Source organism: Peromyscus californicus, unplaced genomic scaffold (genome assembly GCF_007827085.1).
Source record: "Peromyscus californicus insignis strain IS unplaced genomic scaffold, ASM782708v3 Scaffold_7__1_contigs__length_154581171, whole genome shotgun sequence".
NCBI classification, from domain to species: Eukaryota; Metazoa; Chordata; class Mammalia; order Rodentia; family Cricetidae; genus Peromyscus; species Peromyscus californicus.
This window is the reverse complement of record NW_026294595.1, coordinates 143,025,451-143,049,215: the sequence shown is the minus strand read 5'-3', so window position 1 is coordinate 143,049,215 and position 23,765 is coordinate 143,025,451. Positions and strand designations below refer to the sequence as shown.

Here is a 23,765-nt window from a genome sequence, read left to right as displayed (position 1 = left end):
AGAGAAAACCAAACCGTACCTTTTGACATCTGGGCACTAGCCTCTGAGGACCCAGTGCACAGCGGGCAGAGGCAGGGGCATGAGTTTCAGGCTAACCTGGGCTACATGAGGAGCCCTTCTCTCACACGGCAGAGAGAACCAACTCCTACAAGTTGTCCTCTGACCTTCGCGAGCAAGCCGTGGCACACACACAAACACACGTGTGCTCATACACAAAATACCTTATCTAAGTTACGAATGGTCTACAGTTGGATCACAGAGCTCCAACTGCCTCTGCCTCCTGAGTGCTAGGATTAAAGAAAGGCATGTCACTACTCCTGGCCTAAAATTAAAAGAAAAAAAAAAAAAGAAACTAGTAACCCCAGGGACCGGGTACAATGGCATGTGCCTGTAATCCCAGCTCCAGGAGTCTGAGACCAGCCTGGACTGTTGGGTGAGACCTGTCCAAAAGAGAAAAACAAAACAGACGTTTGGTGTGTGGCTCAGGGTGGGGATGTGGCAACTGTGAGACCATGTGCTCAGCCCTTAGCTCTGGAAAAGGAAGTCAATAAACCAGCTGTGACTCAATCTTCCTCCTATGTACCTGATGGATGCTTGATAAATATTCTTAAGTACTCTTTTCATATAATTTCAAACAAGAAAGTAGCCTTTATACAAGTCCGTCTTTATTTGTAAAAAATAATATGTAACTAAAGCTAACTTGATTTTTAAAATCAAAGTTCATTTAGTGATAATGTACATTTTATAATAAAATTGTAGTAAAATACTGACATTTGATAGTTTAAACAAAGTATCATTCATGTAAAAATCATGTTATAGCATGTAAAATTTAATTAGAAAATTCATGGTTCACAACAGCACAGCATCATGTTGACATAGTTGACTGAGGACAGAACAGAATTCACAGTGAGGCTCGACGTTCAGGACAACAGAACTGCACGCTGAGCTGCCAACGCTTACACTCTTGTTATAAGGTGCATTAAGAACAAGCCAACGGGACTGGACCCCCATAACCAAGGCTCTCTGGCCTCACAGAATGTCTGCGGATCACTGACTGCACCAGTAAGACCTTGGTGCAAACACTACTGTCCTTTAAATTAAAATAAGCGCCAGCAGCCTTGATCTCCATTTTCAGACGGAAGATAAATCTGTGTTTTACAGTTAAAACTTGTACAAAAGTCAAGCCCTGAAGTATTTTCCCCAAGAGAAAACTTCTAATGTTAAAACTCTGTTAAAAAAAAAAAAAAAGAGAGAGAGAGACAGAGAAGAGAGAGGTAGTATGTGGAAGTAGTCTGATTTACAATCTTGAGCCTGTGTGCCACTTAGCTCGTGAATACAACTGAGCCTTCCATACCTAACGGTACCTTCCCGAGAGCCACACTGCGAAAACTCCCTCACGGTGTCAAAGCTGGAACACTGTCAGCAAGTGATGCTGTGGGAGAGGAAGAACGCGGTGAATTGAACACAAAGTCACTCGGCTAGGCGTCTGCAAATAACATGGTCAGTATCCATTGAGTCCAGCTCCCTTCACGGGATCAAGGCTTCCTTTCTGTCGGTTCGTACTATAGAGAAAAAAGGTCCTTCAACTCGGAGTCATCGGAGTCTTTGCTGCTGTAATAGTACACAACTGGGGTGTCCACACTTGCCCCACCACAAGGTTAAGTAATAAATAACTGTCTGCCTCAGGGACTCGGGACAGTCTGAGTCCACATGTGGATCGCGGTACCTGTGCATGCAATGCAAGGGCATTGGGTGAGGGAGGACAACCACTGGTCTCCTCCTCCTGAACACAGAAGAGAATAAATAACTCACAGAATTAACACCCCTTTGGGTGGTGAACTTGACACAGGCTCCCCGAAGTGCAGACAGCGCCCTAGAATCCCCAGGAAGAAAAACTCCATTTTTTGTATAAAAAAAGTGCACATTTGTCCTGTGTGTTAGTCTCTTAACCTGGGCTCCTTTTTATTCAACATGATCCACACTGTCTGGTATACTGGAAGAGTGTGGAGCACACGAACTGTAACACACACACACAAACACACACACACACAGACACAATTTCCAATGGACTGGGGGTGAGGAGGTTAACAGTGAAGGGACAGTCAGTAGGACTGAGGCACACACACGCACACGCACACGCACACAGACACACACAGGAACAATTTCCAATGGACTGGGGGTGAGGAGGTTAACAGTGAAGGGACAGTCAGTAGGACTGAGGCACACACACACACACACACATGTGCGCACACAGACACACACACAGACGCACACGCACATGCACACAGACACACACAGGAACAATTTCCAATGAACTGGGGGTGAGGAGGTTGAGGAGGTTAACAGTGAAGGGCAGTCAGTAGGACTGAGGCACCCTGTAACTGTGAAGCTACAGGATGGAGACAACAGGGGGTGCTCCAGGGCTGGGTAGTGGGAAGCACCCCTAAACATGGCCTTTAGTTAAAGTCTTAGAAAATAGGAAAACAGAACAAAACTGCACATGAAAAAATAATTTGTCACGATTAACTGAGGAACATTTTTAAAAGTCAGAATCCATCCATGTTGGGAATCCAAGAAGTGAGGTTCAGCGGACTAAGGAAGGAGACACCAGACTTCACAGAGGACAAACATCGCCTCTGCAGAGCAGGTGGAGGGAGACAGGGAGGAGAGCATCCAATGTTGCAGAGAGCAGCACCTCCCCTGCAGCAAAGGCCTCACACATGCACACTGCAGTCTGTCGGCAGTCACCCCCATCCAGCCACACTTTAGGCTTGCCCGTGGGACATCAAGGCCCGGAGGTCCCCTGTGTCAGTCTTGTGCCACTTTTATAGCACTTGGCAAACACACGTGGCAGTTCACAACGTTATGATCGTTCCGTCTTCCTCTAGGAGTCTCTGGTCCGGAGCACGGGGTTCAAACTCTGTGTCCAGGCTGCTGGGCACAGGCACCGGGTCCTGTGGAGGGGAGAACCCATTCTGCCCCGACTCAAAGCTGAGTTCTATCTGCGTCAGGGACTCGAGGCTTTGGGCATCGGGGGCAGCCTTCGGGATCTGCTGCGGCTCACCACTGTCTTCAATGATGATGTCGTCCTCATCGCTGTCCTGGTCCTCTGGCTCAAAGCTGGCTTCCACCTGCTGCGGGTAGCCCAGGAGGCTGTTGTCGGTGGACTGGCTGGAGCTGCCGGAAGTCCGACTGTTCCTGACCACGTTGTTCCTCTGGTTAGCTGGCCGCACAGTGATGATGAGGTTGCGGCTGTTGGCTATCATCATGTCAGTCACTTGGTCCAGGCTCTTCCCTGACACCTCTATACCATTTACTTCTAACACTTCGTCATTGACAGCTAGCAACCCTGTGCTCTGGGCCAGACCCCCGGGGACAAGCCTCGATATGAAGATCCCGGGGACTTTCTCTAAGCCATGTGGTGTCACCCGGACGCTGGAACCGTCGCGGATGTAGAAGCCCAGGGGCTTCTCCGTGCCATACTTGTACAGACGGACCCTTCGGTGGGTCTCCGGGAGGATGTCCACATCTATGATGGATGACACCGGGCGGAAGTCCTGGGGCATGCTGATGACGATGTGGGGCTTCTTCCTATGGTTGTCAGGACGCAGTACGTTGCTCAGCACGTTCTTCTTCCTGATTAGGGTGTCTGTACCAAAGGCACTGTAGTCAGCTTCTTCTGCTCGGAGGAAACAAACACAAGACAGTTACAGAACCGCTGGAACACGTCTGACCACAGTAGACCTGGCAAAGGGTGACACCAGCCAACGCACATGCTACATCGAGATCAGAGGTTGAGTGTTAGCTTAGCCAGACCACAAGGACTGCAAGGGTGACTGCCATGCCATAAAGAAAACGCTAGAGGGCCCTCTCAGACATATCTCCAAGGTCACTACCTACTGAACATGAACTGGCCAGTGAAATTCTGACACAGCCAGGCCTGGCCTACACATCTGTCATCCCAGGGCTCAGGAGCCTACTACGGCAGGAGATAGAGGCTCTATCTCAAGTTCATGGCCAGCCTGAGCTACATCACAACAAGTTTGAGGCCAGCCTGGGTTACAGCGTGAAACCCTGTCTCAAACTCTAAAAACCAAAACAACAGCAACAACAAAATAAACTGTGGTTGATCTTCCAGGCTCACGTTTCCTTTTCTCAGGGAGAGAGGCTCACTGCTAGGCTGGCCTCAGCCGCCCAGGCCTGAGACACTTGACTACGGATGGTAGTATGTCACCACTCCTGGCTACAACTTCACCCCACAATTTGCCCATGGATGGGGTTTGCCTTGTATTCAAGGCAATCCTCCTGCCTCGGCCTCCTAAGAGCTGGGATTACAGGATGTGCCACAATGCTCAGCTTTGCTTTTTTTTTTTGGTTTTAGAGACAGGATTTCTCTCTGTGTAGCTGGCTGTCCTGGAATTTACTTTGTAAACTCACAGAGATCCTCCTGCCTCTGCTTCCTGAGTGCTGGGATTAAAGGTGTATGCCATCACTGTCTGGCTTCATTTTTTTTTAAATTTTTTATGTACACTGGGGTTTTGCCTGCATGTCTATCTGTGTGAAGATGCCAGATCCCCTGGAACTGGAGTTACAGGCAGTTGTGCACTGCCATGAGGGTGCTGGGAACTGAATCCAGGTCTTTTGGAAGAGTGGCCACTGCTCTTAACCTCTGAGCCATCACGCCACCCCCTACAAACTCATTTTTAAAAATCAGCTTGGCCTCGCAGGATGGCTCAGTGGTCAGTTAACTGCTGCCAAGCCTGATGACCTGAGTTGGTTCCCAGGACTCACATGGCAGAAAGAATCAACTCTTGAGCTGTCCTCCGACCTCCACAAGCACACTGTCGGCACACATGTACACTGGGCACAGTGGCTCACCCTTGCAATCCCAGCTCCTGTGCAGCAGAGGCAGGAAAACCAGGAGCTCAAGGGCAGCCAGCTACATAGAGAATTCAACACCAGCCTGGGCTACATAAAACCTTCTCAAAAAAAAAAGAAAAAAAAATATATATATATATTTTGGTTTTTCGAGACAGGGTTTCTCTGAGTAGCTTTGTGCCTTTCCTGGATCTCACTCTGTAGACCAGGCTGGCCTCGAACTCAGGAAGATCCTCCTGCCTCTGCCTCCCGAGTGCTGGGATTAAAGGTGTGCGCCACCACCGCCTGGCCAAAAATATTTTTTAACTTAAAAATATTTACATGTATTCGAGTCTTGCCTGCATCTATGTATATGCACCACATATGTGCCTGGTGCCCTCAGAGATCAGAAGAGGGCATTGGATTCCCTGGAACTGGAGTTATAGACAGTTGCAAGCCATTATATGGGTGCTCAGGATAGAACCTGGGTCCTCTGGAAGAACAGCAAGAGCTCTTAACAGCTTAGCCATTTCTCCAGCACAAATAAAAATCATTTGCGCCGGGTAGTGGTGGCGCATGCCTTTAATCCCAGCACTCGGAGGCAGAGGCAGGCGGGTCTCTGTGAGCTCAAGGCCAGCCTGGTCTACAAATCAAAGACAGCCAAGGCTACACAGAGAAACCCTGTCTCAACCCCCTCCCCAAAATAATTTTGCACCAACTTCTTAAAAATAATACATTTCTTAGCAGGGTGGGGGTGTCGTATGCTTTTAATCCCAGCAACTGGGAGGAAAAGGCAGGTGGATATCTGTGAGTTCAAGGTCAGCCGGGGTCTACAGAGCAAGTTCCAGGACAGCCAGGGCTACACAGAGAAACCCTGTCTTGAAAACAAACAAAAAAAAATCTTGAGATATGGTTTCCCTCTGTAGCCTAGACTCGGTCCTCACTGTGTGCGACAAACTGGAGCAGTCCTCCTGCCTCTGCTTTTGCTGTGCTGGGATCATAGAGTTGTCTCAACATGTCCGCTTAAAACGGCCCCTTTAAATTATGTTTTCTTGGGGTTGGGGATTTAGCTCAGTGGTAGAGAGAGCACTTGTCTATAGCAAGCACAAGGCCCTGGGTTCGGTCCTCAGCTCCAGAAAAATAAGTAAATAAATAAATAAATTAATTAATTAAATTATGTTTTCTTTCATTTAATTAAAACACCTCCACTTTGCACATTTATTATATCCAAAACAAGGACTGGGGAAAGGTACTCATTCCAAGGAAATCAGGAGAGCGAGATGGCTAGGGTGTGACAGGCAGGAAGGGCACCTGCCTTGAACTGGTGAGGCCCTGGGTTCAATTTCAGCACGGGAGGCTAGAAGGATGGGAGGGAAGAACCTGACCCATGCATCAACACCAACAGCTTAATTAAGTGAAGCAAGAATGTAGCAAATACTTGGACCAGTCGCCTCTCAGCAAATAAAACTCCCTTCTGCCCCATGGGCTCTTGATTCTCTCACTTCCTACTTGGCAGAGTGTGCCGTCAGTGCTGTGACAGACTGGGGTGGGGGTAGTAAGGACTCGGGCAAACTTGGAGCTCCTGTTCCATTTAAATCCCACTGTCTCTCTGTTCCCGACATTCCCCACCCTCACCCCCCACGATGGAAAGCCTCTTTCAGGTAAAGCTTCATTTTTGGCTGGTGAGATGGCTCAGTGGTGAGGGTGCCTGCTGACAAGTCTGATGACCTGAGTGTGAGCCCCACCCCCATAAAGTAGAGAGAGCCAACTCCTGCAAGCTGTCCTCTGACCTCACTTGTACACTGTGAGACACACACACACACACACACACACACACACACACACACACACACACTAAATATAAAGAAGAAGAAAAAATGCTGATACCTACTAAGTAACAACAAAAACATGTTTACTCCTGCACCTGCAGCTGAATTAATTCCTCAAGCCAGCCGAGTCTGTCACATGCTAGAGACACCGCTGTCACAAGGTGAAGGCGGAAAACTCAGAGGAGACATCAGGATGAAGGGCAATACGGAGAAGGAAGTGAGCAAGCAGCAGGAGAGCTGAAGGCCACGTCAGGGCTGGGCTTGGTGTGCAGGCCTAGACTCCCAAGGCTGGAGAGGCTCAGAGGGAACACTGAGCCCAGGCTGGGCTGCACCAGGGACCTTATCTCAAAGAACAAAGCAAAAACCTAAACCAACCAACTGAGCAAAAGCCAAAATCAAAACTAACTGGGAACACGGTCAATCAACAAAATATACTTCAGTAACAGGAGTACAGGGCTCGGGACACGGGCAGACTCAGGAGCCCAAGGCCATCTGTCCTCAGCTACCCAATGAGACCACTCTGGGCTATACTGCACTTGCTCAGAAAACCCAAACTTCTCATGAGCTCCTTCATTTCCCAAACATAACTAGTTGGAAATTCTCATTTCCTGGAGGCTAGAGACAGCCTGGGCCCTGCAGAACTCCAGCTAGCTGCCTCCTCACAGGACCTGCCCCTCAGCCAGGGACACCCCATCATTACCTTCAGTTCTTAGCCCAGGGGATTAGGAGTACAAAATAATCTGAGACAGGGCGAACCCAGGTTTCATAGCTGGACCAGTAACTTCCAGGTTCCCACCATGAGGGTCAGGTATGGACGCCTGGGGGGTGGGGGGGTGGCGCGGGAGTGTCTGGCTCCTCTTCTCAGGCCGTGTCAACAGGACCAGGGACGCCATGCCTTGGCACCCCCACCCATACCCTCTCACCAGGAGTCTGCTGTGTCCTTAGGCAAGAAATTTGCTTTATAGTTTGGTTTGAGAAATAGATCCATTGAAGCAGGGGGTTTTGGCAAAGTCTCGCTAAAAGCCGTTAGGATTAGTCTTACACTGAACTGTTTATTTCAGAACAACAACCAATAGCAGAAGCCTGCGTAACATGTCCAGGGAAATTCCAGACCACAAAACTGAGAAAGCCACCAAGCTGCCTACATGCCTGCTCATGGGAAACCCTACCGAGAAAACCCAAATCTGCATAATTTGGCACGGCCTAAGACTCCCTCTGAATGTTCGCTCTAAATTCTCAGAAGCACTGGGCCCACACAAAGGCACCTCTGTTCTCCCCCCCAGCTAATCAGTTTCCAGCCACTGGGAAAGAAACAGGCTGGCAGCGGGCCAGGGCGCAGGGTGTGAGTGTAAAGTGTAAAGGTGACCGTCCAGGAGGGCCCAGCTGGAGGCCGAGGTCACTCCCAGAGGCCATGGGAGTCCCACAGATCCGCAGCAGACCTGGCCCGGGCCATACAGGAACACCCCATGGAGAACTCTGTCCCTCAGCCAACAATCTCTGCTAACTGCCCTTGACAAGGACCCACCCAGAAGCTTCTGGGCCGCCAAATGGGATATCTTCTTCACACACAGGCTCCCAGCTTTACTAACATCGAGCCCTGCAGGGCCTCTCTCTGAGCCGAGACCTCTTTAGTTCTGGGAGCTGGCTCCCTCATCTGAGCTCGCTGAGGGCCCAGACTCATGCACTCCGAGTGAGGGTGAGCCAGGGCCCACTGTGATGATGGCAGCAGAAGAAATGTCACAGTGAACAGAAAGCAAGCTTGGCAAACAAAAGCCTCAGCATGGCACCAAGCATTCCCGGAGAGGAGACCCCAGCAAACACACGGTACAGTCCTCAGGAGGCTCAAGAGCGTGTCCCACTGGAAGTTCAGAGGAAGACAGGGCAGCTGGGCCTGGTGGCATGGCCTGTAATGTCAGCTCCTCGGAGGCTGAGACAGGAGGACTGGCCCCAGGCTGGAGACCTCATGGAGAGACCTATCTCAAAATAAAACAGAAAGGGCTCGGCTGGACACTGGGGAGTGGGACAAGAGGAGCTCCAGGCCAACCTGTTACACTGCAAGGTCAAGGCTAGCCCTGTCTCAAGGACATCAATAAAACGTCAGGGTGGGTTGAGGTTGGCACAGAGCTCATACTGTAATGGCAGGACACTGACCCAGAAGGCATGAGGCCTGGGTTCAGTCCCGAGGACAAGAAAAGAAAAAAGGGTGCCAGTTGTGGGGCTACTCAACACTCAGAGTGAAGGCACAGAGAATGGGGGGGATGATGATGACACATGGGGATGGGGGACAGGACGGCCACGAGGACCACTGCTGTGAGTTCAAGACCAGCCTGGGCTACACAGCAAGACCTTGTCTGGTTTCGTAGGGCACATATATAAAGGAGTAAGTAGATGTATTGCAAGAAAACAGGTTTGTGAGCCACAGGTTCACAAACCATGCATGGCTCCGTGCTCTGCAGTGCAATCACAGGTTCACAAACCATGCACGGCTCCGTGCTCTGCAGTGCAGCCAGTGAAGAAGCAGACAGGCACCCGTTCTCACAGTGTTACCATCCTACAGAGAGATGGCACAAAGAATGCTAAACAGTCGGCATCAGGAGTGTGAAGGGGACCCAGTGGGGCTGGCAGATCAAGGCGGGACTTCTTTGTGGAAATGAGGTGTCTCTTGAGATGGAAAAAGCAGTAACAGGTGACTGGGTAGGAGGGGAAGAAGGTTCTAGATGCAGAGAGGGGGTGTGTATGTTTGAGAGGGGGTGGTGAAGAAATCTAAAACACCGGGAAGGAACGGGGACAGACTGGAGGTGCAGACAGGGCTCCTGGGAAGGGCTGTGGTCTAAGGACTTCAGCCTTGGGCTGTGAACCCAGAGATGGTAATCTCGTCTGTTTTTTTCACAAAGCTCCCTGTGGCAGGGATAGGAGAGCATGTGGAAAATAATCAGAGCCCGTGATGGGCTTAGTGACCGAGAACAGGTTTGCTCAGAGGTGGGACCAGGCCTCTGTCAGGAGCAACTGAGATCATCGTGAGAACCACGGCTCTAGTTTCAGTAGTAAAAACTTTTTGTGGGAGTACCTATTTTTGTTTTTATTTTGAGACGGGGTCTTAGTGCTATGGAGCCGGGGCTGGCCCTGAAATGACTTCCTGCCAGGATTACAGGCCTGCGCCACTACTCCGGCCTCTTGTGAAAAGTAACTACTATGTATCCCTGGACTGTATTAAAATTAAACCCTGGTTCATTAAAATGTAACCTTAAAACACAGCTACAAAGTCATGTCCAGTACCAGGTCAAGGTCCAAGAGTTGATTTTCTGCCAGTTACAGGTGTGTGAGCCTCGTGTCCTCAAGGAGACCTAGCAGAGCAGGAGGCTCGGCTGCACCCCTCACAAACCCAGGACGTCAGCACACGCCTCACACACAGAACACCAGCCCACGAGAAGGCAGGGCACAGAAACGATTAGACTGGGGGAGGGCCTGTGATCTAACATGTCTTGGGATCCCAGACTACGCAGGTCTGTCTGGAAGGCTCTAGAAACACATCACCTGGACTCTGTTCCAACACTACAGGAATACCTGGTGGGTTTACGATGTTGAGACAGAGGCTCACTATGTAGCCCTGCATGTCCTAAAACTCAGCCTGGAGACCAGCCTGTCCTGGAACTCAGAGATCCGCCTGCCTCTGCCTCCTGGGTGCTGGGATTACAGGCGTGTGTGCCACCGTAACTAACACATTCACTGATTGTGACTGTGTACATGTGCACGTGTGTGTGCCAGGGCATGCCATGTGGAGGTCAAAGGACAACTTGTGGAAGTTAGCTCTCTCCTTCCACCATGTGGGTTCCAGAAATCACACTCTGGTTGTCAGGCTTGGTGGCAGGCACCTGTACCCAGCGAGCCATGTTGCTGGCCGTAGGGAAACACTGGTGGTGGTTGGCGGTAGAGTTCCCACGCCGCTGGCCCTGACCTGGGGAGTTTTTAAAGGCAACCCAGCATCTCTAGCCTGTCTAGTGCGGTCACGTGATAACCAGCGAAGGCAAGGGCTCTCTGGGCTGTCTCACCCTCGCCCAGACACAGCAGGAGGGAGTTGAGAGCCTTCTTTGTGAAAATAACTTGTCAGATATCAGGTTTTTGTTTTGTTTTGGCTTCCATGAAAACAATCCAAGAAACAAGAGTATGGGATTTTTCTCCTAACAGAAAATGACCACAAAACAGAACTTTCCAAAGTGTGTGTGACATGACTGTCTAGGCACCAGCTGTGAGTATACACACTCAAGCACAAGCTTTCACCCAAAGAAACTTTATTCAGTAGCTTATCAGATTCTAAACTTTAAATCACTGAGGGGACGAGGGCACAGCTCAGGGAAGGCACTTGCCTAGCAGCACACAGGAGGCCTCAGGTTTGAAACCCAGGACCACCACAAAACAGGAAGGAGAGAAACAACAGCTGAGAAAACAGACTGAGGCCTCACTTAAACCCCAGCACACAGGAGGCAGAGGCAGACAGGTCTCTGAGTTCAAGATCAGCCTGGTCTATGTAGCAAGTTAGCAAGTTCCAGGCCAGCCAGCCTTGGAAGAAAAAGAAAACAACAAAGCAGAAAACAGACTGCGGTAGTTCTAACAGGGAGACACCACCAGCCTTCACCCAGGCTCCGCTGGCTCTGCCAAGGGCCACTTCCTGCTTGGGCTTGTCTGTTTTGTTTAAAAATCATTCAATCCAAACCAGAATCACATCTCTGCCTCAGATGCTGGGACCTGGTGATCAACAGCACATGAGACCAGGTAGTCTAGGCCTAAGCAAGATATGCCTGGATCTGCAAGGCAAACTGGTCAGAGAGGTCCCAAGAGACCCTCCGGCAAAGCCAGAGCAGAAAGCAGGGAGCTCCCAGTTCACAGGACAGACCGAGGCACTGAGGCAGGCTGGGTGTGACTCGTAGGGTACTCATGCAGGAAGGTCAGGCTGCACTTGTTCACCCAGGACTCTTAGCTGCAATGGACACCATTGCAGGAAGTCTCAAGCAGTAGTTAATAGGTTGACCTCCTTCCAATTTTCACTAAAGCCATATTGTATTCAAGATATGTATGCATATGCTACATTTGCACACACTTTAAGAATTATGTGTGTGTGAGTGTGTGCCATGGAGCTCATGTGCAGGAGGCCAGAGGACAACTCTCAGGAGTAGCTCACCTTCTTCCAACATGTTGGGCACTGGGGGTCAGACTGAGGTCACCGGTCTTAGTGGTAAGCACCCTTCCCACTGAGCCATCTCACTGGCTCTCACTATGCACTTGAGGCTGACCTGGAAGTATGTAGTTCAGGGTACCCATCAACTAAGTCTCAATCCTCCTGCCTCTACCTCCTGAGTGTTGTGATTACAAAGGTCATCCACCATGTGTGACTTAAATTTATATATGTATACACAAAATCAAACCAACAAATATATAATACATCTATTTATATTCCACTTATTTATTTGCTTTGTGAGTGTGCACACATGCCACAGCACACATGAGGAGGTAAGAGAGCAAACTTCAGACCCGGGTTCTCTCCTTCTACCGGGTGGGTGTACCCTGGGGACAGAAAAACCCTGGTTGTCAGGCTTGGGGCAAGAGCCCTGATCCTGATCCAGAGCCATCTCACTGGTCCAGAGTCTTATCTTTAAATCTAACCGTCTGCCAGCAGTGGTGGTGCAAGCCCTTAATCTCAGCACCTGGGAGGCGGAAGCAAGTGAATCTCTGTGAGTTCAAGGCCAGCCTGATCTACAGAGTGAGGTCCAGGACAGTGCCAAGGCTATACAGAGAAACCCTGTCTCAAAAAACCAAACCAAAGCAAACTAAACCAAACCAAAACCAAACCAAACAGCAACAACAAAACAATATAATTATTTAAAATTCTGTATTTAGTTTTGTGTGTACCTGTGTGTGTGGGTGGGGTGGATAATGGTGCAGAAGTGGAGGTCAAAGGACTTTTGTTCTCTCTTTCTACCCTGTGGTTCCTAGGGATTGTCACGCTTGGTGGCAATCACTTGTCCCCACTGAGGCATCTTGTTGGTCCCCCATATTAAATTCAAAGGCTATTAGTTTTACTGGACATTCTACTTTCATCACATAGAAAACCTTTATCTACATATAAACAAACTTCCAAACCTTGACATCTACAAAGTTGGCTGTGGTGGTACACACCTGTAACTCAGTACTCGGAAGGCTGGGGTAGGACCAAGCCACAACTGAGGACATCTTGGGCTACAGCGTGGAATATACAATGAGTCTCAAAACAAAAAGCAAATGAAAACCAAGACAAAACCCAGTGGACAAATGTAAAATAATGAAATAATTCCAGTAACCACACCGGCAGCCAGGTTGAGACCCTAGCTACATGCTGTAGGGGATGCAGCTTAAAAAGCAATGCCAGTCAACACTGTGGGTCACAGGTAATCCCTGACCTCGGAAAGCTGGGGCAGGAGAACTGATGTAAACTTAAGGCCAGCCTGGGCTACAGAGTAAGAAAGACCCTGTCTCAAAGACAGGGAACAAGGGGAGGGAGGGGACACGATTCACCTGGTAAGGATGTTTGCTGCCAAGCCTGTCTCTCTCTGTGTCTCTGTCTCTTTGTGTTAAGTCCCAGAACCACATGGTATAAGGAAATAATTTCCTTGTTGCCTTTGACCTTCACAAGCATGCTGTGGCATGCATGTCCCTCTCCCGTCACACAACAAACGAATGTAAAACATGTACATACTTACACATATATAACTGCTAATAAGAGAAGGTTATTATCTGCTTAAAATGATGAGTCCCGCCGGGTGGTGGTGGCGGCGGTGGTGGCGGCGGCGGCGGCGGCGGCGGCGGCGGCGGCGGCGGCGGCGGCGGCGGCGGCGGCGGCGGCGGCGGCGGCGGCGGCGGCGGCGGCGGCGCACGCCTTTAATCCCAGCACTCGGGAGGCAGAGCCAGGCGGATCTCTGTGAGTTTGAGGCCAGCCTGATCTCCAAAGTGAGTTCCAGGAAAGGCACAAAGCTACACAGAGAAACCCTGTCTCAAAAAACAAAAAAAAAAAGCCGGGCGGTGGTGGCGCACGCCTTTAATCCCAGCACTCGGGAGGCAGAGCCAGGCGGATCTCTGTGAGTTCGAGGCCAGCCTGGTCTCCCAAGCGAGTTCCAGGAAAGGCGCAAAGCTACACAGAGAAACCCTGTCTCGAAAAAACAAAAAAAAAACAAAAACAAAAAAAAACAAAAAAAAAAACAAAAACAAAAAAAAAAAAGATGAGTCCCATCAAACACCCTGCCCTGCTCTGCCTGCCCGCACGCCCCATGCCACCTCTGGCTTCAAGGTCCACCCTGCTCTCCAGTCCAGCTGCTCTTACAGCTTTTAGTTGCTTTGTCTTTTTCAATCAGGGTCTTGTTATGGAGCCCAGGCTAGCCTCAAACTCACAGTACTCTGCCTTCCTTGGGCTGTTGTGCTGAGATTACAGGCATGAGCCACCGAATACAACTGTCACGTTTCTGGGATACAGATCCCTAGATTCCCATCCTCACCCCCCGCCTGTCATTTCTAATCTGCATGGTGTGGTCAATTCCGAAGCCTGCTGAGATAATTTGTTAAGCCTAGAGGAACTGAACTCATTATTTTCCCTGCAGTCCCACCTGTCTGCCGGGACTCTGACAACGCCCTGGGTGTCGCGTTCAACACCACAGCTGCGTTCTGCAGTATCCTCACTGTCGGCCATTCCTCATCTCACCTCTCTGCCACCTGCTCCTGCTCCTGCTCTCTACACACCGATCCTTGCAAGCAGACACCGGGGTCTCATGCAGTCAGTCTCTGCCCACAGCATGCCCACTGCGGAGCCTTCCACCTACCTATAGGCACTTGGGAGCATTAACACCAACTCTCTCAGGACAGACTGCAGCCCCTCAGCAGATGGGACCGACAGACTTCAGCCTCTCCAAACTCAGAGAAGCCAAGTAGCCAGGCCGTGGGCATGTCAGAGCCCTGGGAGCGATTTGATGCTCACCATCCTCCCTTTCACGATCCTTTCTGGGTTGGCCTGAAACTGCAAGGTCTTTATCCTACACCACTCAAAGCTCGTAAGTGGGCTTTTCAAATCTTTCATTTACCAAAGAGGAAGGAGCTAGTGGCCAATAGGATAGGACTGTCCATCCTTCCCGTCTGCGATCTCTCTGTGTCTCTGCCTCCTTGCCTCACACACGGGGCAGGGTCAGTCTAAAAAAGTTTTAAGATACCGGGCGGTGGTGGCGCTCGCCTTTAATCCCAGCACTCGGGAGGCAGAGCCAGGAGGATCTCTGTGAGTTTGAGGCCAGCTTGTCTTACAGAGGGAGATTCAGGACAGCCACCAAAACTACATAGAGAAACCCTGTCTCGAAAAAACCAAAATAAATAAATAAATAAACAAATGAAAAAAAGTTTTAAGACTCAATATATTTTCTGAGAGACAATATTTACAGCCCCCAAAGTCACCACTTCCCTTCTCATTTCCCAGCTAGTTTTATATTTACACTATTTTTGTGAATTCAAAAATATTCTAAAATGGAAGGTTTTGCTGGGTGCTGCCCTTCCCTCAATTTGTCTGTGTAGGGATGCTACAGGTAGTAGAGCCACACCGTAAAGAATGAGGACCAGAGAGAGAGTGAGTAACCTGCTTCCGCTGTCTATGAGACTGTGAATGAAGTTCTTGGAGGTGGGTGAGCCTCTGCTACCAAATTCACTCTTCCCCATCAATCCATCAATGGAATGAAGACTTACTAAATGCCTAATTTGACCTGTTATTGTTTCCCCCTGAGACAGGGTTTCTCTGGGTAGCCTTAGATGTCCTAGAAGAACCCAGATATTCTTCTGACTCTGCCTCCCAAGTGCTGGGATTAAAGGAGTGCACCATCACCACCGAACAGCTCCTAATTTGACTTAAAAAAGCAAAACAAAACAAAACAAAACTAAGAGGGGGCTGGAGAGATGGGATCAGTGGTTAAGAGTAGTGGCTTGTTCTTTCAGAAGTCAAGAGTTCAATTCCCAGCACCCACACAGTGGCTCACATCTGCCTGTATAACTCCAGTTCCAGGGGATCTGATACCTCTGGCTTCTGAGAACACCTGTACACATGTGTGCAGAACTGTGCATGCACGCACACACATGCACACAATTTAAAAATAAACATAATTTTAAAAACTCTAAGAGGAAGGGCAGTGGCAAGACAGTTCAGCAGGTCAAAACACCACCTGCTGCCAAGTCTGTGGAAAAAGTGACTTCTGCAAGCTGTCCTCTGACCTCCACAGGAGTGTCTCTCTCTCTCTCTCTCTCTCTGGAGTTAATGGTTAAAAACACAGATTTTCTTCTGTACACTCAGAGAAGGCTTGGACATTAATTAAGCCCGCAATATCACCATGCTTTAGCTCCTTTCAAGATGCAGATCCACTAGGTCAGAGGCAAAGCTGCTCACCCTTGAGGGAACATGTGCACTCCATAAAGGCACTCACCCTTCTTCTGTATAAAAATCCTGAGCAGCGGGTTGGCGGTGGAAACTGCTTTGTGGTAGTTGTCGTCATTGTTTATGGGCAGCAGGTCCCCGTGGATGTCAGCGTAGCCCACCAGCACGTCAACATTGGGTATCTTGTGAACATGTTGCAAAAGTCCATAAAACTCCTCAAATTTTCCGGGTTTGGATCTTTCCAGTGAAAACCGACGAAACTCAGCTCCAAACTACAAATATAACAAACATATTAGAAAATAGAACATCAGCCAGGCATGATGGTGCATTCCTTTAGTCCCACTTGGGAGGCAGAGGCAGGAGGATCTCTGTGATTTTTGAGGCCAGAGAAAACCCTGCTCTGAACCTCACTGCCAGGAGCAGAGAACAGAAAGACACAGGAATGTGGCTGCTGCTCCTCCAGGGTGCCCCTGCCAGCAGCTGCTGATTCCCAGGTCTCCCAGGACAGCCCTCCCAGGACAATTCAGCTCCAACTGTGCCTGGAGCCCAGACCAGGGCACCAGAGACATTCACAGATTGAACTTCCCACCATCACATAGCACCCCTCATAAAAGGGATTATCTTTTCACAGGATTATCTTTTCACAGAGTCAAATCTAAGTGTAGCAAAAGGACTTTGAGCTTCTTGGCATGAAATAAATGATGTCATCATGTAAGAAATATGTCTAAAGACAGAAAAGAAGCATCTTCCCCAAGTTACTATAAAAAAAAAAAAAAGCTTATTAACAAACACATCACCTTTAAATCCTGTTCCATCTGGCTAAGGAGCACATCTGTGCGTCTGTCCCTGTACTGGGCTCAGTGCTGGGCTGCAGGGACCAGGAGGCTGGCCTGCTTCAAAAGCTCAGCAATTAGTGGGTGAGGAGACTGATCGCCTCAGGGAGGCTAGAGATCACAGGACAGGCAGGAAGCACCCTCTGTCATTCCCCCATTTACTTTCCAGGTCCCCTAAGGCCACACATTAAAGTGTCTCCTAAATGGGGAGCCTAAGAAAGGTTCTTCAACCTTCTTCAAAAAGTGCCCATCACATAATTTTAACCCTCTCTTTAGGAGTCACTGGGTATACAGCATATTAAATGTTTAGTTAAATACGAGGGGCGGAGCTGGAGAGATGGCTCAGCAGTTGAGAGCACTAGCTGCTCTTGCAGAGGATTGGGGTTCAGTTCCTAGCACCCTCAGAGTGGCTCACAACCACCTCTAACTCCAGTTCCAGGGGATCTGATGCCTTCTGACCTCCAAGGGCACCAGACACACACGTGGTGCATATACATACATGTAGGCAAAACACTTAAAAACAATAAATGGGCGGGGGAGGAAAGGAGGGGGGAACTTTGGCTCCTGGTATGTGTGTTAATCCTACTGCTAACTTTTTTTAATTTGAGGCTGGAGGCGTAGCTCAATGGTAAGGTATGAACTTAGCATGTGCAAGGCTCTCTATCAAGAACCACACACACACACACACACACACACACACACACACACACAAATGTGTAAAATAAACATCACCAAACATGTTTGACTGGCAGACTTGTTTTCTGTCTAAATTCCTAGGATATCCAGGAAACATGAATGTTCCACAGGAACAGCAGGTGCTAGGCAGAAAAAGGCCCTCATCCCAACAGGCATCCAAGACCAACACCGACCCAGCACCCCCAGCCATCCAGTCTTTTCTCCACTTATGGCTGACCTTCCTCTTACATACATTATTCACTACCCACTCGTGGTTTGACATGAAAACAAAATTCACTGCCACTTCTTACTCCTAACAAATTCAAACTTTCCAAAACACATTCCTGAGATAGAAACACTAACATTTGTCAAGAAAAATCAGGTGACTCATATCTAAAGCTCTCAGAAAGTTAGTCACACCTACACATTTCAGAGTAAATAAAACCCAGGAACACCCTTCCTATCAGTCAGTCTTATGATATTATCAAAGGCAGTTTCTCCTCAGTATTCTGGAGGCTGGTCTCCCAGCACAGCCTCAGTCCACAGTGCAGGCTGACTCACCCCAGGCTATCACCTCCCCTGGAGTCTGAATGGGAATACACCTAATGATTTAACCCTTTAGGTTTCCCCAAAGCTTCTGCTTGTAAATTCTTCGCTCAACGTCTTCTCTGGCTTAAATACTTATTTAAAAACAGCAGGTGCCCACACCAGCCAATGTTGGCAAAGCAGGAGGTGTGGACGTGGGTTACCTCTTGCAGCAAAGTAGGATTATAAAAACTTTTTAGGACATGAAGAAAAATTAGAGATCAAAGTAACCCAATCAACAATTATTCACCATGCAATTTGGGGGGGTGGGGGCTGGAGCAGTTTGCCTGGAATCCAGATGTATATGGACTTGTTTCTCAGCATCTGTTGGCATATTCTAGAACTTGGTTCTTTGGAGGGAAGGGGAATGAATAAAGTTCAAGGCTTTAGCTGGCCTTGAACTTGCAGTGAGAGCTGAGATGAAGTACTTTGAGAAATACTGCTAATATTTCATTTGCCTGTGAATAGCAATTAGGAAGTTGTATGTCTCACGACTGTCCCAAGGCTGTTTGGGGCAGGTGTACTGGCTGTGATGGAGATGCAAGCAGGCCCCAGTATGCCAGTCAAGCTCCAGGGCAACAGCTACAGCCCCCGCCCTCAGGACCAAGGTTACCTAAGGACATCACTGTGTTTACAGAGAACTTTCCCAGTTCTGGAGAAACAATCAGGAAGATAAATCAGTTACCAAAGAAATTACTCGCTTGCTGGTATCACACTTCTAACCAGACCTATATTTACACTATCCATTATTTTTTATTATCTGTACCATGTCTCCCTTTCCAGAGTAAAGGTGATAAAGTTGACACTACTGTTTCTTTCTTTCTTTTTTCTTTTCTTTTCTTTTCTTTTCTTTTTTCAAGACAGACAGGGTTTCTCGGTGTAGCCCTGGCTGTCCTGGAACTCGCTCTGTAGACCAGGCTCCTCTCAAACTCAGAGATCCTCCTGCCTCTGTCTGGGATTAAAGGCACGCGCCACAACTGCCAGGCTGACACTGTTGTTTCTGTGGAGAAGCCTTCTACTCATGACCTGCATACTATCTAGTTTTGGTTATGATCTCTTAATTGTGATATAAAACTGACATTGGACCAGCAAAATGGCTCAGCAGATAAAAGTGCTTGCCACTATGTCTGACAACCTGAATTCAACACCCAAGACACACATGGTGGTGAGAACCACTCCCGAAGTTGACCTCTGACCTCTACACTAATACTATGGTACTGGTGAATCCCCATTGACTCATGCACACCAAGTAAGTGATCAAACTGTAATAATTGAATGAATTCTTACCATTCGCATAGCATAAAATGTAATTATTTTTACAAACCTGAGCTACGCTAAAACTAGTGGCACATGCCTTTACACCCAGCAGAGTTAGGCAGACCTCTGTGAGTTCAAGGCCAGTCTGAGTTCCAGAACAACCAGAGCTATGTAGAGAGACCCTGTCTCAAAAAACACAACAACGGCAACAAAAAAAGGGCATGAACTGCTCCTGCAGAGGACCCAGATTAGTTCCCATGTATTTCTGGTGGCTCACAAGCTCACATCAGCTCCAGGGGAACCAACACCCTCTTCTGGACACCACAGGCACCTGCACTCACGTGCACACACACATGATCTTTTTTTTCTTCCCTTTTTTAAAGGTAAAAATACAGAAGTAAATCCCAGAATTTATGAGGCAGAGGGAGTTGGATCTTTGAGTCTGAGGCCAGCCTGGTCTGCAGAGTGAGTTCCAGGACAGCCAGGGCTACATAGAGAAACTCTGTTTTTAAAAACCAAGAAACGACAAACGTAAGGTCCACAGACCTTTGCTTTTGTTTATTGACAGGTGGGACAGTGGGACTGCATTTCACCAAGTATCTGTTCTGACTGCCTTGCTGCCCATTAGGAGAGGGTGCTCTCTAGAAGTGCAGGACGGCAGCTGAAATACACACCACATATTTTGGACAGAACTATGTAAAATATTAAAAAATCAGTAGACGGAAAAGAAAAACAAAAAGCCTGAAATTCCAGTCCCCAAAAACTCAGTTTCCTACCCCCAGAGACCCACTCCTACCTGATTTATTGGCACACCTAGAATCTCTACTCGTTTTTTCCTATGATAAAAAATTCAAGACTCACTACCAAGATGGGACCATAAAACTGAGTGTTAGCATTATGCAACATTACAAGTGGTTTTCTTTTCCGACCTCAAGTCCCACAAGCCAAACTACCAAAAAAAAAAAAAAGCCAGGAGAAAGTTCATGTGCTGGGCCTGCACAGACAGCCTCAACACGGTTAGAGAAAGATGTACATTTCTGGAGTTACTGTCACCCTTCCATTCAGACAAGTCACCTCAGTTTGTTGTTATGCCATGGAGAGCCCAGCCTAGGAGAGTATGATCCTTAAACTACCATACAGTTTTATTCTTTTTGCAGACCAGGCTGGCCTCGAACTCACAGAGATCCACCTGCTTCTGCCTCCCAAGTGCTGGGACTAAAGGCATGCGCCACCATGTCCAGCTCGGTTTTATTCTAAAAAACAAAATCCTAAAAAAAAAAAAAAAATGTGTACATGTGTTCTTTGTGTATGTGCCATACATAGGTGCCCCTGGGAAGCTAGACTATCAGATCTCCTGGACCTAGTGGTTAAAAGCATGGGCTGCTCTTCCAGAGGCTCTGGGTTTGGTTCCCAGCACTCAAAAAGTAGCTCACAGTTAAAACTCCAGATCCAGGAGATCTGACTCCTGGCTTCCTTGAGCACCAGGCATGCAGGTGGTACAGACATAAACATAAAATAGAAAAAATTTTTAAATGTACAGGTTCTGGGCTGGAGAGATGGCTGCTCTTCCAAAGGACCTGGGTTTGAGTCCCAACACCCACACAGCAGCTCACAACTGTCTGTAACTCAAGTTCCAGTGGATATGACTCCCTCACACAGACATACACACAGGCCAAGTACCAACACACGTAAAAATAAAATAATTACTTAAAAAAAATCTGTGATTATTAGTTAACAGAACATCGCTCTCAAGCCCAGACACCACCACCACACCTCACCCAAAGGCTCGCAGCAGCCTTCCTTCACTCAAACCACTCCTGGAACCGACAGTCCCCCAGGGGTCCCTTAACCACCACCCCATGGGTGTTCAGTACATCGCTCTTGTGTCCCACCTCAATTCTATCCTAAATTCTCAGGGTCAGCACCCTCTGACCAATGTTCTACAAGTTGTTCGGTTAAAAAGCCATCCGGCAAGACTTGGTCCTAGAGCAGAGGGAGGGGGAAGTCACACCCTTTAGAAGCTGGTCACCATGTCATCTCAGAATTCTCAAAGAATCAGGCTGTATGATCCCAGCTCCTTCTGGCCTTTCAAAGTCAGGAGAAGCTTGCCTACATGTTCCGGTGGCTGCAGATCACCTTCAAATTCCATCTGAAAAAGCCCCCTTGGGAAGAACGCATTCCCGAGCTAATCCCCACAGGCTACTCTGCTCACCGGGCCTTGAGACTGAGGAATTCCTCGGACACTGAAGTCACTATCAGCAGACTGGCAGACCCGCCAAGGGGGAAAGCACTCGCCATGAAGGGTCGGAACGAAAAGAGCGGCAGCGTCTCAAACTGTCAAGCGCTGCTCCAGAGAAAGGCCATAGTTAAATAGATTAAATGCATACCAAAGTTAGAGCTGGAAAAAGAGGCTCGCCTCCATTCGATGTGCCCCTGAACCCCAAGAAGGGGTGACATGAGGAGACAACGAGGTGCTCCGAGAGCCTTAGATTCATGCCCGGGGTGAAGGGCTTCCCCAAAGCTATCTCATCACCGAGCATTCGAGCGGTCCCCATCCCACCCTTAAAGCGAGGCGGGAATACGAAAGATGGAAAACAGAGGCTGTGATGCGGAACAGACGCCAGCGCTCCCCGCCGCTGCTCTCCACCAAGTTTCTCTCCTACGTGCTCCGTCCAGCAGATCGCCCTCGGCCCGCGTCCGTCCACCGAGGCAGCCCGGGTCCACCATCCCGCCGCCCCGCGTCCCCGCCGCCCCGCCCGGCCGCGCACCTTGCTCTTCACCTCCATGGTGCCCAGGCAGCCGCTGCTCACCCCGTGCCGGTGGCCGCGGTTCATGCTGAGCACCCGGCCGGCGGCCGCCTCGTCGGGGGCCGGCCCTCGGGAGCGCGGGCAGCGGGGCCGCGGACGCGCGGGCTCGGGACTCGGAGCGCCGCGCGGCGCCTCGTCACCGCACCTGCCGAGGTCCGCGCTGCGCTGGGCCGAGTGCTCCGCGGCGGCCCGAGGGTCGGACTGGCAGTGCGGCAGGCGGGGACACACACGGGTCCCTCCCAGGGAGGCTCGGGGGCGGCGGCGGCGGCGGCGGCGGCCGCGGTGAGGAGAGGGCGGAGCACAACCCCACAGCCGCCGCAGCCTGGCTCCTCGGCTGCCTCCCCCGCGGGCACGCGCGCGGCCCGGCGCTCGTGCACGCAAGCACGGCCGCAGCCGCGGCACGTGCGCGCGCTCACCTGCAGCCTCCGAGCAGCCTCGGCCGCTCGCGCTCCGCCCACACCCAATAGGAAGCGCGCACCTGCGCCCGCGGCGCCAGCCAATCGGCAGGCGGCCTGCGCGGCTCGCGCGGCGCGTGGGCGGGCCCCGTGGCCCCGAGAGCCCCGCCCACACGCTCGCGATTGGTCCTGCGTTGCGAGGGAGGGGCGGGATCACCTGCAACTGTGGGGCCTCTCCGGATTGAGCAGGGGAGCACGAGGACGCATGCGCCGGCTGTGGAGTTTCCGCCCCGAGAAGGCAATCGGGGAAGGCAGGCCGGAAGCGCGAGCGCACCTGGACAGCGGCTCAGGAGGGTGTGGGGATGTTTGGGGGTTTGTTGTTTTTTTTTTTTGCGCATGCGCGGGCGCGTTCCTGACTGCTGTTTGGGGTTGGAAGCTCCGGGGTGCCCTAGTCGCGGCGGAGTCCTGGGGTGGGGTGTGCGGGCGGGTCCCTTGCCGCGATGATCTGAAGGGCTGCTCCGGCGCCCCTGTTCGGCCGGAGCCGCCGTGCTGCGGCGGTTACGCACCCTCTGCAAGTCTTGGTCGCAAATTCAAGTTTTCCCGCCTCTGCGGCGGTCACTAGGGGAGAGGCTCGGGGCTCTCGGCCTGGAAAGCAGAGATGTTTACGATTTGTAACAGTAGCAAAATCACGGTTATGAAGTAGCAACGGAATAATTTGATGGTCGGGGTCAGCACAACCTGAGGGACTGTATTGAAGGGTTGCAGCATTAGGAAGGTTGAGAACCACGGCTCTAGCTCTTTTGAGTCCCGAGGGTGCCCTGAGCACCGGAGAGCTGAGGCCTGCGATGATCCCCACAGGCCCTGGCTCCCTGCGGGCCTCACCATCCGCCCTCTCGGGACTGACGTCTTCTCTCCATGGATCCATTTCTTGGCCCTTTACTGTTTGTACCAACGCCAGCCCCTGGGTTGTGTTCTGTTCCCCCAGTGACCAAGCTGTGTCCCGGGGTAACACAACACCAAGTCCTACTCTCTGAGTGCCCCACACTGGGACTCCCGCCTCTTCCCTGTTTTGTTTACCTGTTTTGTTGGCCCTGCTGAAGCTA

The 23,765-nt window shown here is 50.1% G+C and overlaps 1 protein-coding gene across 1 annotated transcript; it reads right to left on the bottom strand.

Moving 5' to 3' along the window:
• Positions 1 to 643: 643 nt before the first annotated feature.
• Positions 644 to 22,624, bottom strand: Pard6b (par-6 family cell polarity regulator beta). The gene is made up of 3 exons (XM_052725111.1): positions 22,229 to 22,624; positions 16,160 to 16,382; positions 644 to 3,679 (listed from the first exon to the last, which is right to left on the bottom strand). Exons 1-3 carry the CDS (start codon positions 22,292 to 22,294, stop codon positions 2,856 to 2,858), a joined length of 1,113 nt encoding a protein of 370 aa, XP_052581071.1. The 5' UTR covers positions 22,295 to 22,624; the 3' UTR covers positions 644 to 2,855.
• Positions 22,625 to 23,765: the final 1,141 nt, after the last annotated feature.